Below are 20176 nucleotides of genomic sequence, written 5' to 3' on the forward strand. Positions count from 1 at the left end.
CGTGGGTATATTTACAACTTTCAAGAACATACAGTGGAAACCATTTATAACAGGCCCGGTTATAACAGGGATCGGGTATAACAGGGATTTTTCAAATCCCCGTTTTTTACCTCTCTTTGTCTCTATTAAAAATTATCGGTTATAGCATGGTCTGACTTGAACCAAATCGGCTATAACAGGGACCTTTTCACACGGGAACAATCAAGAAGGAAAACTGCTAAATTTTTAGGTCTTGTCGCACGGCCAGGAACATAGATAACTCTCTCTCTCTCTCATCGTTGTAGTCGTAATGGTAGTAATAGAAGTAGTGATAGTAGAAGTTGTAGTAGTAGTAGTGGTAGTGGGTAGTAGTAGTAGTAGTAGTAGTAGTGGAAGTAGTAGTAGTAGTAGTAGTAGTAGAAGTAGTAATAGAAGAAGTATAATAGATTGATAGTTGGATGGATTGATGACCAAGTTTATTTTTGGCAAGGGAGGTAATCGATGTATTAGATCACTTGAAAAGTCAATTATGTGCTTATTTCCCTTGTATTTCTGATGTAACAGGGATCGGCTATAACAGGACTTTTGCTCTGGTCCCACCATCCTTGTTATATCAGATTTACACTGTAGCCGCGTGTTTACATTTATAGAGAAATGTCCAATCGTTGTACAGCAACAAATCATGTGATTGATGACTAGGTTGGACGAAAACATGAATATAGATAGCTCCCATTGCAATTCTAGAATTTTTTACTATCCCATTTTTTTCTTTTTTACTGGCGCTGATGACATTAATTTGTTGCAAGTGCCGTAAAACCATTAAAAAAACAAAACAAACAAATATCCCCCCTAAATCCAACTCCCTTTATGTTTTTCTCTTGGAATGATATTTGGTTTTATCTTGACCATCTGGGTGGGGTCTTTTTTAACCACCCTTGGTGGGCAGGTCACTTGCTGATTCTTCTATCCCCTAAATCTATTTTCTGAGTTGCATACCATCTTTGTCTTATAATGGGATTACTTGGTTTTATCTTCCATTCCCCATATCTATTCTCTCTTTTCATGTTGCTCTCTGTTTTTGTTTTAGATTGAGAGTGTTCATTTTCCCCATGCTCCTGGCAAGGATCCTTAGCTAGGAGGGAGACAGTCAAATGTATAGTACAATCTCCTTTTTTGAAGGATGCTGTTCTTCTCCTTGTACCGTTTGTTATTTGTTTTGAATGTACACTGTATTGTACTTTCATTTTCCACATCTGTTCACTCTTTTCATGTTGCTCTTTGTTTTTGTTTTGGATTGAGAGTGCTAATTTTTCCCCATGGTCCTGGCAGGGATCCTTAGCTAGGAGGGAGACAGTCAAATGTATAGTATAATCTTCTTTTTTGAAGGATGATATTCTTCTCCTTGTACTGTTAGTTATTTGTTTTGAATGTATTGTACTTTGTAAACATTTGAATAAATTCTTCATAACGGAATTCCATGCTTGTGCATGGATAGGCACATCGGTGGATTATTCTTGGAATCTTCAGTTCCAAATTTGAACCAGTTCAGTCCCCTTTGACTTTGGTGCTTTTAACCTCAACAACTTTTTTTTCCTATGATTCTGATCTTCCTTTTTACTGTCGCTGAAATGATCTGATGTCGCAGACGTCTTAAAACCCTAAAAACAAATACAACAAATGTGTATCTCATCTCCAATTATAGAAAAAGTTCCATCCCATGGGATAAACTCTAGCTCCATGAGCCTAATGACTCTGAAGAACTTTTTTGTGTTGTTGTAATCAAATGGTTATCAGACATGTATATGTTTCCTCAAACTCATTCGAATGTCCCAAATCTTTTCCTTATTATTCTTTGTTATCATTCCATTCCTTCCTCAAACAACTTTTTGCCTCGAACACAGTTTCCTCGAACTAATTTCACCCAGCCAATGTAAAAAAAAATAAATTAAAATTAAAGAATATTTTAATGTGCCAGTGATTTCGACCACTGATGATTTGCGGTGACATTGACAGTTGTGTATGTGTTAATCGTGTGTATCTATCTGCACTGCATGTGTGTGTATAAAATATGATACACATGCAGATACACACAGACAGTCACTCACACACTTCATTGAAGTTTCGCATAACTGACACCTCTCTGCTTTTTCTTATCACTTTGCAATTCGTTCTAATTTCAATGCCACACGCCACAATTGGCTACGATGGTAACTGAATGTTGTAACATAGCACACCCCCCCCCCCCCCCGCCACTTTCCACACACACCAACAGCTTGTAATATATCATGTATAAAGTTTTCTCCCTCAACATTTCAATAAAGTAAAAGAAAATAAAGTTCCCTATTTTTCATCCTCAAGCGGAAATTTGTCATAGGGCCTATGCCAAGGGAAGATTGGAATAACCCAGATGTCAGGCGCTAGGGAGAGGTGGCTTTCTTAAGGCCACCCGTCGCGATGGATATTTGAACTAGGTATCTTTCAGGTACGTAGCAAAGTCTATACTGATGGGCCACACTGCCCCCCTCACCATCAACTCGAATTTGCATGTCCCAAGGAGTTTTAATGTAAATGTTGCTGCTCGAAGTTCGAAGAAATTAATAACAATGTGAAATTCAATGTAAGCTTCAATTTAATATATGAAAACAGATAAAATGGACATTTCGGGTTTCCAAAACAGGATGAATGAAACACTACATACGAATGAGATAATGTGGTAGTGGCGTTGTTAAGATGAATCATCTTAACAACGCCACTACCACATTATCTCATTCGTCTGTAGTGTTTCATTCATCCTGTTTTGTTGATAAAGGGGAAACCTGAAACGTCCATTTTATTTGTTTTTGATTATTAAATTGAAGCTTACATTCAGTTTCAGAGTATTATTTATTTCAAGAAGTTTGAGGAAACCAAACTGGAGTGTAAGTGAGCATATACAGGGCATCTCAGACCAAATATTTAGTTTAAAAAATTTAAGAGGAGAGTAAATATTAATATCTTTCTTTATTATCTCCAGAATATCACCAATCTCTGCAATCTGCAATCATAAAATCACATACTGATTGTGTAAATAAATTAATCAAGCACCGCTGTTTCGTTCCTGAAATCAAATGAACAAATAATTGAAATAAACTTTGAACACCATATCAGAATAATGTACCAAAAAAAAAAGATAATGATAATATAATAATAATAATAATAATAATAATAATAATAATAATAATAATAATAATAATAATAATAATAATAATCATAATAATAATAATAATAATAATAATAATAATATTAATAATAATATTAATAATAATAATAATATTAATAATAATAATAATAATGATGATGATGATGACGATGACAATTTCATAGAGCACACAATCATGATTAGATCATGCTTTGTGTGTTTTGTATTAGCAAATAATATATATATATACACAATAAATTACACCATGAGGAGATATTGTCATCTAACAATGTGAGGTGGGGAGGGATGGGGTTGGGGTCACAGTAGCTCAGTTGCTAGATAGAGTAGACCTGTAAATGAGCTCTATAAAAATTGACTGAAACTCTTCGACAAACTGAAGATTCAATTTATTTTTTAAAAAATAAGAAGGGCATCATTGGAGAGGAGAGTGATACATACATTAAAATGGTGTTATTTCTTACTGGAAGTATGAGTATGACTGTCATTGATTTGATGTAGAAGGAATGCTAAATAAGCATGTCATTCATATAAGTAAAGATGACTTCATCAAAGTGATATTCCTGCCTCTGGAATTTTTCTGATATAGTCAGAAAAAATAATCACCATTATCATCTTTAACTTCTAGCCATGACCAATTGAATTTATTCCTCACATCTTTATCGATGCTCGACAAGTCTGAATTGCAATCCACAAACTACTCAGTCATTGTGAGAACATTAGAATAATGTAGAATGAGCAAACTTGATTTTCAATCAATTCATGACAGAAAAAAAACTGAAATAAAAATGACTTATGGCCAATACACTGAATTATTATTAAGTAGGAGAGAAGTGAATTATCAGAAGAAACTTCGACAGGCGTAGCGGAAAAATCCAAAGAATCGAAATGAATGATAAATCGCCACAGTAAACAGCAAGCTCGCTTGAGCAAAATAATGGCAGAAAACGTCCTGATTTGCACAGGAATTAATTAGGCTACTTACCATTGTTCCTTATAATTAGGTACCCAATCAGTGAAGAAACGGTCAACCAGTTTGTTTACAACATGAGCCAATCGAAATGTGCTTGTTTGTAGCAATCTCTATCCTAACTTCCGATTATAAAGGTGTCTACATAACGCACTTCCGGCTTTCTCTTTTTTACTTTGTAATACTTTTACGACCCACCTTGTAAATGTGGTCAATTTTGGCTTAGATGAAACAGTGAAATTTATTGCTCGGCGGCTCAGTTAAAATTGGCTACCGTTGGGATCACGACAAGTTTGGAAAGTGAAAAAAATAATTTAATGAAGGCTGTGTGAAATTACACTGGGATGTGTTCAGACACGCCAATTCTAAAAAGTGTCGCTTATCCTTGGCAATATATCCATCGTTAATATAAACGGCCCCCATGAGCTATGCGTAGTGCCGTGGAACACTCCTAAATACTTTACGGTCATTCGACTATGATTTGTGAATTCTTTCTTTCTTTCCTTTTTTAAAATATTTGAATTTGACAAATTGACTGATTTCAGTTAATTGACTGAGATTTTACTAATAGAGCACTCGACTCCCACTCAACAGGAACAGTTGATCTATGCACCTAACAGTGATTGGAAAGCTGGGCCTCTTAGATTGGCAAAAGGTACTTTGTTAGAGACTAGAGCTCTTTCCACAGGCTAGCAAGCTATTGCTATTGTCCATTGAACGCAAAATAAAAACTGGCTCCATGAGATTTATGATCCTGAAGGACCACGGGCAATGTAAGATGAGTTGAGCATATAATTATAATATGGTACTGTTGAATGATTAAAAAAACAAAACAAACAAACCCACAAACCTGCGAATGTAGATTTTATGCTGATTTCTGAGTTGTTAAACGAACTGTAACATCAGCTTTGGGTATAAATTAATCACATGTCCAAAAAACAAAGCATCAGACCTCAATCAGCCTATCAAAAAATTATCATGGACATTCGAGAGGGAAACTGACACACATACAAACATTTCTTTGATTCAAGACATGAGTTCTGTGAAAAAAAAAAACAAAACAAAAAAAAAAAAGCAAAAATAAAAACTTGAGCATTTATATGGAGCAATATCCACAAAATATGCTCAAATTGTTTTACAAGGGGTCCCTAGCCATCAGCAACACTAACATGTAGGACGAGACATAATGCCTGTTAGGTGATAGTGATATTACAATATTTTTTTGGGACAGATAAAATGCTGTTATCAGACAGGTACTCATTTTACACCCGAGTACGGTGAGAGAATGTGAGAAAAGAGCCTTTTCCAAGGACTCAACTGTGCACCGAGTAGAGCCGGACTCAAACCCTAGGCCTATCCGGTCAGAGAGAAAGTACCATACCACAATACCACATAGCTGTACAAGTAAAAGATAAAGATTCAAAGACACACTTGACATATAAAGCACACAATCTGGCAATTCTAATTTAGTTTGAGCTAGCACTAAACTCTTCAGCAATATCACTTTGTCGTTTCACTTTCTCGGCTGATGATTTTTTGTTCACCTGGACAACGACATTCTTACTGTCCAGCGCTTGCTGTTTCTTGTTACCTCCCTTGGTTGTCAAAGAGGTATCCAAACTTTCATGACGTCGGAGAGCGCAGCTGGCTGAATTGATTCTGTTACGAAAATCTCCAAAACCAGTGAATCCTCCACCATCTTGATGATGGTGACGTTGTTGTATGGATGGATTTGTTGCTGTGCTTGATGTGTTCAATTTGTGTTCATTAGAACCTGTGAAAGAAAATAGGATCATATCTTATTATTTATTTGGCAAATCAGATACCGAAATCGCTAAACCAATCGTCACCAAATTTTCCATGATGCTTACAGTTGATATGAAGATGGTTTGCGTGTATTATGAGATTACTTGGACACCATTATGATTATATTGAAAAATCTGTTTTCTAATCGTCAAATCCCATCAAAAACAGATACCATCATTTTTAGCGCAAGGCAAGGGTTGTGTATGCACAACACATGGTTAGTGAATATGACAATGAGATGAAAGTACATGAATTGATACTAGATAGAAGTTCCTCTCATTATTTTGAATACAAATAATTTCATGATGAATTTTACAATAAGTGAGTGAAATATATAAGTATAAGGTATCAAATGCAGAAAATATCTCTGCATGCCTAAAACAAAAAGCTCTATGAAGTTTTCTAACAAAGTCGAAAAATGTAGTCTATTTAAGTTCAAATTTTATTTAACACACTTGAATGATAAATTTTGAGTTGATCGACTTATCATCATGTTCATTGAATGGGCACATTCATTCCACGGCCAGCCATGTTTGTATATCTATATAACTTACAATTTATGCTACCTACACATCCGACAGTTGATTGACAGCGGATGGGAATGGGAGCCTTTTTACACCCCCGTTAAAAAGATAAATGAATTATGCATTATGCAACCTGTCGGCCAAAGGTTCAAATCCAACTGTGGGCACTGAAAAGTTGAATCCTTGGAAAAAGCGTTTTTCTCATTTTCATGAGTAAAACTATCTGGTTGGTAACAGATTTATCTCAGTTAAAAAATAAATTATTAATATCTTTTAGGCTGCATGCTTCACCCTACATGTTGAGTGTTGCTGTTGGCTTGGAACTCCTTTCAGAGCGCTTTGACCACATTGAGTGGATAGTATGCAATAGAAAAAGTTCACTATTTTCACATTGAGCTGTTATAAATACATAGTATTGAATACAACTAACTACTTAAAAACAAATTTCAATAAATAAAATTTAGAAGAAAAAAACCCAAACAAAATTATCTTTTAATTCGACAAAATCAATAAAATTCAGAGAGCAGAAAATTTTTTTTTGTTGATCAACATTTTTTTCTTTTGAGGACGTTTAGTCTATATTGATGATTAAACAATGTTATCCTCTTTACTTTGAATAATATAATATAATAATAATAATAATAATAATAATAATAATAATAATAACAATAATAATAATAATAATAATAATAATAATAATAATAATAATAATAATAATAATAATAATAATAATAGTTTAAAATTTGGATTCCATTATGCAACAATACATTATTTTGGCTGCATGCTTTCATCACCATCTATATAAATTACAGGTTCTAACAATCATGCAATAAAATAATAAAGTAGTATAAAATAAGTGAAGAGACTCCCATGTCAGAGTGGACGTTGGGAATTACTCCGTAAGTGGGACAACCTGGGTTATTGGGTGACCATTTCATTTCAACTTTGCTTGATCTAAAGACAGAGTGAGCACAAAGGCAGGACCTGGGATCTGGACACATTCTCCAGATTAGGGAGAGAGAGAGAGTGTCTGAGCTAACCATAACACCACCTAAGCCGAGAACTCAAATGACAATGGTAAACATTAAGTTTGTTTAGTGAATTTTTATATCATTTTTGCATTTATAATGACATTAATTCCTATAAAAATTATAGGTGGAAAAAAAACCAACAAAACAGTGGAAGGAATTCTTGAGTGCCTTTAATGAGCAAAACTAAGATAACATCACTTACTAGACATGACAAGTAAATATCTATTGCGATATACTTATATAGCATTACCTGATACTGGCGTTATGGTCTCCTTGTTGTAATGGAAATACTCTCAAACCAACGCAAAATACAACTACTTAAAAACACATTTCAATAAATAAAATTTAGAAAAAAAACCCTAACAAAATTATCTTTTAATCCGACAAAATCAATAAAATTCAAACAGCAGAAAAAGTGTGACTGGATAAAATTTGTTGATCCATATATTTTTTATATTTTTTAGGACCCTTAGTCTGTCTTGATGACTAAACATTGTTATCTTCTTTACTTTGAATAATATAATATACTAATGATATTGATTCGAGTATATAATAGAATCCGGTTTTCAAACCTGTAAATATGTTCACATCACCTGGCACTGTTTCATACACTTTTTCCTCTTTCAGATTTTCAATCTACACATTGTTGACTCTAAAATTTACTTGAAAATGGACCATGTTATTCATGCATTTAAAAGACACGATTCAAATTGATATTCAACTTTTATTAAAACTAATAATGCAGAGGGATTATTAAACCCCTATATCTGACACAGAAGCCATTAAAGTTTTCAACAGACAATGGAATTGTTCAAGTCTTTCACAACTTGATTTATATCTCAAGCTGGATTTTAATTCAATTCATAACCTAAGTTGTCAGAATTCTACTTTCATGCAACTCACAACTGCAGCCTCTGAGGCCGTAGACAGGTAAGATTCAATATTACTTATTGACGCCAAATGAAACCACCAGTGTCAATCTAGCATTATATTTATGTGAGATGAAACAGATGCGGAGATTTGACGAATCAGAATTATAAACTTTCATTTTTATTCTATGTTAATTCAAAGAAATAACAACAATTACTTCCCTTGATGAAAAGCATTTAATTTAACAAATTTTCAATTTGATTGATTTTAGGGATTTTACAGTGGTTGCAAAAATGTCAGGGTTTTACAATTCCAGCACCAGTAAAAAGGAATATAATAGAATAGTCAAAGGATTTAGATAAAGTAAACAAGACCTGAGACAAAAGGTACAATGACAATAAGGAAAAGTTCACTTGCTCAGCTGAAGAACCCAGGGGAAAAAAACACACATGCCACACTGACTCTGTTTTAAGAAACGCAAATTTAAATTTTGGAAGTCTTTTTACTCTGCATTAGATTTTTTGTTCCTCTTCTCTTTATCACGATATTGGTGCCCTTCTTCAGTACATTCATATTTTCATATTAAACTTTGACAAATGAATGATATGCTAAGGGGCATAATTCATAAAATTTGATTTCCTGCCTTTTTCCTCTATGGTCTTAAACTGATTTTTTAAATAATTCAGACAATAAATTCAATTTTCTGCATCACTTCCACCCTGATATAATACGTGATTGAGTGGTTGGTCACAAATATAATTATGGTTGACAGGGTGAAAGGAGGATTGAGAGAATAAAAAAATATTTAAAGCATAAGGGGAAAAATATTGGTTGGTAGAGTGTGCATCGGAAATGAAACTATGTATAGGTAAATGAACGAAATATACCATAAGTGGACCTAATACATTCATAGTACAAGGTGCTCTCAGTTAATATATAGAACGAAGTTGACGTTACTCAGGTCTTTGTTATTGTTTTTTGCCATCCATGTTTATGAGTAAATTTCACTGAACTGTATTAACCAGACTATAAACGTTTAAGGTTACATATAGTTTTGTGTATTGGTCCGTTATATTTCCGGATGGCAATGTTGTGAGTTTCTTAGCCAAGCGCATAATATCTATACAGTGGAATGCTGATAAAGCCCAAACTGCCGAACCAGAATTATTGGTTGACATTAAGGAAGGTTGACATTACCCATAGCCTAGCTTCTTCCACTTAACATAATGTCTTTTTATTGAAAAAATAAAATGGGCATTTAAAACAATGAAAATGGTGTCATTAGTGATCATCAAAATCTGGAACATATTATGCTATAAATAGAATCACATTGTTGTTTTAAGGATGAGAATGAAGAGTAAAAATCATATTCATGCAATTCTATAAGTAAAAGAGCAGGTGGGTAGTTAGGGATACAACATGTTGATTTTCAATGAGGGTTTCATGCAAAAGTTGCTGCTTCAGGCTTGGACAGGTAAATATAATCTTGTCATTATTTTAGTTATAATAGTAAAATGTCACTATACCATATATCTCATTTCCTTTTCCCTGCTTGCTATTCTGCCATTTGCTTACCTAATAAGGAGTACATAATTTCTTACAGCCATGATAAATCTTTTTGTCACACCACCATCTCGTAATTGATATATACAAATTCCAGCTAAGGTCCCCAGTGTGGTAGTTTAAAATACATACACTCACATCTCTCCAATCCGAACACCTCCGTTCCCAGCATTTTGTCGGATTACACACTGGAATCAGTCCTTAAATTGTACAAATAAAGAAGAAAAAAAAAAAGTTCCCAGGCAACCTGTCTGGATAATGGAGACATCCAGATTGTGGAGTTTGAGATTAGAGAGACACGACTGTATAAAGGTGTTACTGTTTGTTTTTAAATATCAAAACAATTAAATGAAATGCCATCTGTAATATCTAAAATACTAGCCACATGAGATCATATTTACAAAAAATTCTTGCAAGAAAACTATTATATCACTAGATCCCTCAAATTTGGACTACTGCAATTTTTTATTGCCCGGCATTTCAATTGAAAACATGAACCATCTTCATAACGTTCAAAATTATGCAGGACATGTTTTAATACAGAAGAAGTGGGATGAAACAATTCCACTTAAAAAAAATTTAATTGGCTACCCAAAGTCCAATGTATACAGTACAAGACAGTCATGATTGTTTATAAGTGCGTTTTACGACACATCCTTGTAGAATTATTATTACTAATTATATAAATGGGACTCTTACAGAGGTCTAAATGGTTCAAATCGTAGAAAACTTGACTCATAATCATAAGCAATGGAACCAGTTTCGATTTCAGGCAGAACTGAAGTTTTATCTCACCTCTTTGTTTGGTGGAAAGTACTTTATGATAGACTGACATCTTATCCAAAGGGTATCAAGCAATGGTATCTGTCTGCTTAATGCCACAGAAAGTGGGATAAAATCGGGACTCCTTGGACCTTATGGCTCTGATTAACTTTTTAATTAAAGTACAGGAAGTAAAAGGCAACAGGAGAATATGATAGCAAAAGCATGTTGCAAGCGGTAAATCAAGTATGAAATGCAGATGGCGATTAATTATTAAAGCGATTTTCTAAAGTATCTAAGATTTCACATTTGAAGCATACTAATATAATCAGTTTCATTTGGTTATTGTTATTTTAAAATATTTTTTTATTATTTTGGTTAGAAGCGAGGAATTAATAAAGCAATTATGATTGCGCCAAAGGAAATGTTGATGTCGACTTCTAAGCGTTATGATTGTTGTGCTCAGCATATTATCTACCTGATGATAAAATCTTGTCTGGTCGCCGGAGGGGAATACTAACAGAGCTAATCCTACCTCGGAATTCTGATACTTTTGAACCTATAGCAGTAATTACAATAATGATGAACATGATGAAAATGATAATGGTAATGATGATTATGATGAAATCAATACTAATATGATGAGTATTATAAATACTGCAAAATGGTTAATAATAATGGCTTTGGTGGTTTATTGAAATATTTGGATTAGAATTAGCCTGTAACATCATTATTGTAGACAAAAAGAATGTATATATATATAAACAATGAATAGAAATCGTGATAGATAATAATTGGGAATCTATTTAAAGAAAGAAATGCTGGTTTAATTGGCTTGGTGAATACATTCATAAAAATTGTTTTCTACTACAACTACTGTTTCTACTACAACCATTACTACTGCTACTACTACTACTACTGATAATAATAATAATAATAACAACAACAATAATGATAATAACAACAACAAAATTGATAATAATAATAACAATAATAATAATAATAATAATAATAATAATAATAATAATAATAATAATAATAATAATAACAATAATGATGATGATGATGATGATGATAATGATAATATTATGAATGATACATATAATATACAATTATATTTTGAGCCACTTGGTAAAACTTTAAAGTCGATCTGAATTATATTATAAATATGAAAGCAATCATGGTTATATTTGGTATATTGACGTTAGTGTGTGATATCAAAATAAGTTCCAGTCCCGTTTAATTAAGCAGTCATCCCTTTTGCTCTATGAAGGAAATAAATTGAGGTAGTGAGAAGGTTGTGAGAAAAGAAAGATGTGACATAAGTGCTAATAGTGCTTTTGTTCTATGAAGGGAAAAATTCAGATTGTGAGAAAAGAAAGATGTGACATAAGTGCTAATAGTGAAGATATGCAACACAGATAAAAAATGTGTTTGAACGTGTAATTCCCTTTTAGGTGGAACAGAAACACCATGGTTACCATTTTTTTTAATTAAAAAAAGAAAAATTATAACCAACAAGGTCCACAAGTTAAAAGAAAATTCAAATTCACATCAAAATAAAAATTCTACAAAAATAAATCATACCAAACAATAATACTAGTCTCCAGATTTAATGGGAAAGATGAACTTTCAATCTTGTTATTTATGAGTATACTTAATAAAGCAAAACTAATACCTGACCAGTAACAGCAGTGTCTCTGTTGTAAAGAAATTATCACAGCGCCTTACAGTTTCCATGATTCAACCTACATATTTAGTTTTGTTGTTGGCTTAAGATCCCATAAAGCACATTGAGCACATTTAGTGGATATTGCCAAGTTTGTAGATAATTTTACTGCCATTTTAGCAGGGCCTGAGTCAGAAAATATATATTTACTTACTTACTTATCCTCTTGGTTCCTTAGTAGAACATAAGGCGCGAAATATTAAAAAAAAAATAAATTTAGTGTTTAGAAATCAAACGTGTAAGAAAAATACACAGCACTAGTTACTTCATAGAATAAAATATATACAAAAGCAATCCAATTTTAAAAACTGACCTGTTATATCATGTCCATGAGCAGGCCTTCGATTTGGAATAGCTGCTACTGAGTTCATCCTGTCACGGAAATCAGAGGCTGTAGACAAGACTCCATCATTGTCATTTTTAAATTTGGGAGGGACTTCACATCCGTATTTATGGAGGAGCTCTATTGCTTCATTGACAATCTTGTCTCCGCAATCATCAGGAATCTGATACAAAGCAAGAAAATGAATGAAACAAAAGTTCACTTAATCACCACGAATTTTAGTGTCAATAGCTATTGTTAATCTGTGTTCTTTTCTATTCGTCCTCATCTAATATGTCTTTTAGTGGGATAATGAAGAGTAGTTTTATATAAATACCAGACCTTTACCAGTGTGACTTAGTGGTACAGTCTTTGCTTCGTACCCGAAAGGTACTGAGTTCGATCACCCGCGCTGTGCTGTGTGGCCTCGAACAAGTCACATCGCCTTAGCTCAATTTGCAGTGCTGCACTGCGGCTGATGACTGGGCTATTCCAGTCTTCCCTTGGAATAGACTCTAGAGACAAATGCCCCTATGGGATGAATAAAGGAAGTTTTAAAACGTGTTCTGATAGGTTAGTAACACAGCGATCTCATTGGGAGGAAAAAATGTGTTTTTTATTGGTTAAGAGTACGAGATGACGATGGTCGGGTGTCAAGCTTCGATATCAAATGCTGATTATTGTAATAACAATGTCGCTAAACAGGGGTTTTACTGAAATGTATGTCGCTATTTCAGGTTTTTTATTACTAATAACATATAGTGAAAAAATTGGGACCAATGGTCAATGTTGCTATCCAGGGGTGTCGTTATCCAGAGGTTGCACTGTACATACATGACCTGTAAATAGCAGCTGACAAAATTGTCTGAAAACTTTTCATAGAATGCACAGTGTCTTTTTGATTCTCTCCTTACTGACCATTTTCTGGATTTTCCTTGAAATGTCATACCCATCCATCGTAAAAAATTATTTTTTAAACTCTAATTCAAAAAGAATAAAAGTAAGTGCTATACATGATTTTGTTCAGCAAAACAAGCTGTACAACACAGCATTAAATTTGTATTACTATAACAGAATATTTCTTCAAATATTTTGATGTACACCAGAAATCTGAATGAGAAAAATGTTGATTATATCATAAAGAATGTGACGATTTTCCTACAGTTGGTAAGGAGAGGGTTAAGTCAATGTGCTTACGTGAAGTACAAAATTACTATGAAAAGAGTAAAAAGATTTGAGGAGATATTGTGGGAAATCCAATATGTCAGACATTTTCCAGGTCTGACACACACATGCACACACACACACAAACACACACACACACACACACACACATGTATATCAATATTCTTTCTTGAAGGGCAGTGAGCTCATAGTGTATTTGTCTTGACAATTGTCTCTGTTGAAATCATCTGCTTATGACCTTGATATCAGAAGGCTTTTGTCATGTGACAGGCTTGCTTTTGCCACCTCCGGATATATCCATTCCCTGTATACCAGGACTTCTCAATGCACACCTGCCAATGGGAACTAACCAAATCTGCATAATATGTTTTCAGGGAAAATTCAAAATACAACCAAAAAATCTGTATCAGTCCTAAATGTATGATTTCCATACGCATTCCAATGGCTGTCACTTAGAAATGCTTTAGAATTTTGCAGTTGTGGTTACATAACCAAAAACTAGAGGTGCCTAAATGAGCTAATAAAATGGAGAAAAATATAAAGGGAGTAAATGTGACACATAAATAAGGGAACAACACAAAACAAACAACGTTCGGCCTTTAGCCCCAATCATGTAAACACGAAATGTTGTGTGGTTACATACCAATTTTTAAATAAAATAGCAATATCTTTGGCAATTTATCTCTAAAACCTAGTTTAGAAAATCTGAACCTGAAGGCAAAAAAAAATAATAATTCAAATTTGGCTTTAAAAAATCTGTATATACAGATTAAATATGGATCTGCAGCAGATCTGAAATTGTGCAATCTTGGTATAACCTCTCCCTTAATGACTTGCCTGGCGTATGGTATTGTAGCCTTCCCCTCCCCCCACTTTATCAAGACAGATGTGCAATACGTATTATATTTGTTTAAAAATATATTAAATAGTAAATTAAATAATAATTTAAACCTTTAAATAGAAATCAAAATTTCTTTCAATCAGAATTTCTTCTTATCTTCTAATTGCCTTAATACCTTAACACACATGATCACCTTCAAAAGCTAAGAACACTTACAGAAAATTTAGTCATAGATCTGGATTTTTAGCTATGTATTATGTTTTTATTGTTGTTGGCTGGAGAAGGGTTTTGAGCCCGAAACGTACTGTGTTTGGCATTTAAAAAAATTTTTAAGCTGTTATATTTATTTTTGTTTATTACTTTTTACAGTCCACAGCTTCTAGCAGTTTAGTATCACTCTGATCTTAAAAGCAAAAGGTTATAATACACACCAACCTTTTTCAAGATGTTGAGCATCTCCTGTGTTGTACGCATAGCCATCAAAGGTCGCTTTAGTACCAATAGAATGGCTACTGCCACATAGATAAGAATAGCATTACATCCACCTATAATCTTATCCCACACTCTGAGGTAGAAAAAAAATATTAGTCTACATATACAAGTCAGTTTCATTGAAATCAGCAGACCTGTCAATTGCAAAGTATATAAAAAGGGTTTTGAGAAAAAAAAAATTCTTATCTTTAAAATACACTAGCTATTTCATACTACTTTACAAGTGTCTTTTAGCAGTTGAAGAAATAGAAAGTCTCTTATAAACACTAAATTCTGATTATATATAATGCACCAAACAAGACTTTTCACTTCATTGGGATATTCTGAAAAAGGACTTTATTTTCTTTTTTTCTACATAAACAAATATAAATAGGAAAAAAAAAGCTCTTCATTCATATTAAATTAGTTGACTCAATGAAGTCTGACAAGAATGTTGTGTTGACTCAGAAAAAACTCTACATGTATTAATCTCAATAAAAGCATTTCTAGTCAGCTCAAATTTCACAATTTATAATCTGCTCTGTTATAACATGTAGAGATATTTTTCAATATCTGTTTCAATGTTTCTAAAACGTTGTTAAGTGTATGCATGTGTCCCATTTTCTGACTCATGCTCACATTATTCAAACTGAAACGTTCCATATCCTATCATCGACATAACGCTAACCAAACTGAGCTGGTATGTCACATTTACGACAACAATAGAGGAAAATACCTACAATTCAAGAGACTGCTCCGGCAACACATTGGAGAAACAAATGTGAAACCATTCTAATAGGGGTAGAGCACTGAGGACAAGATGATCTGACAAGTGCTGGTACAGACGTTGGTCGTGGTCTTCCTGCCTCAAACATCGAACTACACAATCGGGCTGGAAGAAATGAATATCATAAAAGACTTATGTATGTATGTATGTATGAGTTGCATTGTACATGAGTACGGCGCCTATAAGTACTATAAGGTGCTATGCTACATCAGCATAAAAGTGTCACGGTCACAGGGAATCCACATATCGGGACCAAGCACGTCTGTTCCTGGCTACAGTCACAACTTGAATATTGGTATCAGAAGGAAAGTGTTGGTGGTGGAAAGGATGATCCACCAATACATATACACAGAAACAAATACACAGATATGCTCACATTATTACAGAGCATTCGTTTAACAATCTTTTCAACACAAATTAGATCAATTCCTCTTCATTTGTAGAACCCCTAGATCCAACGGATCTCACTAACACTATAGTTAAAAATGCCGCACTAACACACCATTCTCAATTTTTTTTTTACACTGGAACCAATAAGGCTACATTATTTTTTAAAAAATAAATAAATGAAGCATACAGTAACTGTTTTACAGCATAAAAATGGTGAGGCATTGTAAATTCCAGTAATTTAAAATATAATACTCTAAAAAGAAAAAGAAAAGAAAAGTATTGATTGTACTTACATAAAGATGGAGAGAGGGATAAAAAGACTGTGATATGTAGTGAAAGAATCGGGTAGAGATCCAGTACAGATCAACATCAGAGCTCACAAGGCCATTGACAGCACGAGCTATAGAAAAATAATACTGGTTGCTTGGCTCAGAATCCTATAGTGAGATAGACAAAAAAAAAAAAGTTGAAGAACAGCAAAATCATTTTTTAAATTTGTCGAAAGACATGTAGTATAAAACAGCTCCTGTCAATAAACATTTTTGAGAATTTCTAAACATGGCAAAAAAACATTACAATTACGTGAATCACTGAGTTATAATGCTCAACAGTTTAAAATAATAATTAAAAAATAATTCATTTCTAAAGCAAAAAATATTCATAAGTTATAAAACATTTCTAAAAAAAAAAAAAGTACTATCCCATTAAACATGCTCAAAGGGGTCCCAAGCCAACGGCAATGCTTGTCATAAAGGACAAGGCACGAAGCTCGTAAGATGCTATTACAATTATATTTTCAACAGGGACAATGCTCTTACTAACCAGATACACATTTTACACTGAAGCTCTTTATCATGTGTGAAAGATCCTACCCGAGGATTCAACTTGGTCAGTGCAGATTATGTTCCTGTTGATAAGTTTTCTCAACAAATGATTTACAAAGTTAATTTGATAATTAACTCATGAAAATGAAGCAAAACTTGAATAACAGAAAAGTACATTAAAAGGTTTGAAAATATATCAAAGGATATCAAATGATGCATCAACAAAAGGAGCCATGTCGTTAATTCAAATCTATACCACTAAAATTAACATCAAATATGAAATAATTTTTTTGTCTTTGCAGCTGTTCCCTTGAATATTGGGGAAGGTTATATTGCCTACATGTTGTCTATATGAATATTTGCTATGTGCCAAATTGTGGACTATGAATATGGACCATGTATCCATCACCTTTGAGTCTAAAGTAATTGACAACAACATAATTTTACGAATTGCATTATTTGGATAAAGTCTTTCTAGGCAAACTCAAGAGAAATACAAGATTGTAAGAAGGTCAGGCTGAAAAAGCCTGAAATCCAATTCTAACAAATTAAAAAAAGCCAGAAACTTATTTTGAAATGTGACCAATTGCCTCAGTATGGCATAATGTTGAGATGAACTAGATGCCAGAAATAAAGTAAATTCCATTTTAAAATGCCAGAAATCCAGATTAAGGTGGAAATCTTGCACCTATATCAATGTATGAGATATGGTTATCCATTGTGATAGAGACTGGGTGTTCCTTGTGTGGGCCACGTGTTTATTTAATGATTGAATGACGTTAATGAAATTGTCCACAGTCATCCACCCTGGCTGATTAATAAGGATCAATGTTCCCTATGGACTCCATAATGCATGAGCTTCTATTAAATTTGCAGCCCATTTAATTATCTGTGGAAAAATCAGGTCTTTTTTTTTTGTAATGAAAGTGGGGGTCGATACTGTCTTTGTTTAAACTTGATGAAGAACCTAAAGAATAACACATATGAAACAAAAACTAATCACACAGATTGTTGTTTTATCCAACAGTTTCAACGTTATGAGGAGATCTCGACTTCTGTCCACTCTCCCCTATCCTATGGATTTAAAAATAAAAAATAGAAATAAAAATTCGAGAATAGAAATCTTTTTTAAAAATCAACATTTAAAAAACAAATGGTTTTTGAGTGTACTATCATATCATTTTATAACTAGTTCAGATTATTTACAAAATTTACATTGGAGGACCCATTATGAGACAACGTTGGGTCTAATTCGTTGGATAACTTACCAAAATTTTATCTTGCATTGGCATAGAGCCCTCCTCAATCAGTTTCATTTTCAACATTTTGTGTGGCACAGAGGCATCCAAAGATTCAGATGCCAAGAGAATATAGGCCCGTTCCAACTCTCTCACTTGTTCCTTCCTTTGAGTCCAGACAAAATCTTGGTTTGTTGAATGCAAAGGAAGCACACCTGGATAGTGGCACATATTGTGATCACTATAATTCACTAATCAATAATAAACATACAATGTTTGTTAAATTTCGTGTTTTACAAAACAACCTCTATTGGAAACATTTTGTTTATACCTAGCTACACGATGCTCAAAAGGAGTGAGACATTATATTTAGAAAAGTCTAAGCTGGCAATTGGAATCATCTGTCTGTGACACAATATTTATTTGGAACAATTACAGACCATTGCCACATTTTTTACATCTTTCAAAATTAACCCTAAAAACAAAAATGTCACTATTAACTGTAATAGGATAATGGCTTTATCGTGAGGCCACAAGAGTGCCATTATTTAGTTACTTACAACCCATTCCCTTTTATTTTGTTGGCTAGACTTCACAATTTTAGCGTCTTTGGGAGCAGTAATAAATAATAAAAAAACAGCCAGGGTAATGATGAAAAAGATTGTTTGCTGCTTACAGCATGCCTTATTGGTCATTGGTTCAAATCGTCTACTTTGTTCTAACTTTTCTGTCTTTTTATCTATATAATGGATGTCTTCTTAGGGGTATGACATGTAATGATTGTTCCGTATAAATGTATGGTCATTACTTGGTCACTTATTCTTTCTCCATCTGTCACCATGGTGACAGGCACATAAGTTATTATTATACGGCCTAAAAACAAAAAAAAACAAAAACAAAATAATAAAGAATAAAAACATAACAACTCCACTCCAAAACATAAAGAAACAGTTCTATAATATATGATAACGAATGAAAATACAGCTTTACTTTGCAAGAACAAAATCATGACTTCCCTAGCAAAAAGTATTATTATTATTAGTAGAAAGAAAAAACAAAAAAAAAAAAACAAACCCCAACAACAAACTAAATTAATTTTGGGGGTGCATGGTAATAATATGTCAAAGCATTTAAAAAAAACAAGATTAGAAACAATCCCCCCCCACCCAAAAAAAAAACAACAAACAAAAAAACAAAAACAAAACAATCAAGCAATTATATTGTCTAAGTCTATCTAATCTAGACTCTAGACGTCTAGATAATTAGTCTAATTGACTACACTCTTACTCTTACCCAGCAGGACTTTCCACACATAGTTCCGATAAAGCGCTGGCACTCCATGATTACGACAGAAGTTTCTAAGCTTTTCCTTGTCAATTGGCTGCTCACTTAATAGGACTTCAATTGACTTTTTTTCTTCAACAGTTCTAAATCCAACTTTCTCATAAAAATGGGTCCTAAAATTTCGTTCATGTTCGGTTGCCATTTGTTACAGAATACACTATTTTATGGCCTTATAAATACTAATGCAGGGAAAAAGTAAAAGCCTTCATTTATAAGACGTTGAAATTTTCAATTCAAATAATTGGTTTGCAAAACCGTCAAGGATACCTAAAAGCCAACAGCTTCGAAGAGAACGAATAAACATATTTTCTGAACCAAAATCTTTTCTATAGATCTTTGCTTAA

General features: G+C 33.3%; 1 protein-coding gene across 2 annotated transcripts; it reads right to left on the reverse strand.

The window, feature by feature from the left end:
• Nucleotides 1–3576: 3576 nt before the first annotated feature.
• LOC144978502 (TBC1 domain family member 7-like) lies at nt 3577–20174 on the reverse strand. 2 transcript variants are annotated; one of them, XM_078924668.1, is made up of 8 exons: nt 19782–20174; nt 18519–18703; nt 16720–16863; nt 15990–16141; nt 15214–15343; nt 12744–12936; nt 11180–11260; nt 4662–5919 (listed from the first exon to the last, which is right to left on the reverse strand). In XM_078924668.1, exons 1-8 carry the CDS (start codon nt 19972–19974, stop codon nt 5612–5614), a joined length of 1386 nt encoding a protein of 461 aa, XP_078780794.1. In that variant the 5' UTR covers nt 19975–20174; the 3' UTR covers nt 4662–5611. The 2 variants fall into 2 exon arrangements, with proteins under 2 accessions (XP_078780795.1, XP_078780794.1); XM_078924669.1 differs by lacking the exon at nt 11180–11260 and having other exon boundaries at nt 3577–5919.
• Between the last annotated feature and the right edge of the window lie 2 nt (nt 20175–20176).

The sequence above is a fragment of the Berghia stephanieae genome, chromosome 8 (assembly GCF_034508935.2).
Source record: "Berghia stephanieae isolate SIO BIC M18660-M18661 chromosome 8, UCSD_Bste_1.3, whole genome shotgun sequence".
Classification (NCBI taxonomy): domain Eukaryota; kingdom Metazoa; phylum Mollusca; class Gastropoda; order Nudibranchia; family Aeolidiidae; genus Berghia; species Berghia stephanieae.

Coding starts and splice junctions, on each gene's coding strand:
- LOC144978502 (XM_078924668.1), bottom strand. CDS start 19,974: ATGGCAACCGAACATGAACGAAATTTTAGGACCCATTTTTATGAGAAA. Junction 15,344..15,989: donor CCGGAGCAGTCTCTTGAATT/GTAGGTATTTTC, acceptor TTTCTACCTCAG/AGTGTGGGATAAGATTATAG. Junction 5,920..11,179: donor AGACAAGATTTTATCATCAG/GTAGATAATATG, acceptor TTTCTTTCACAG/GTTCTAATGAACACAAATTG.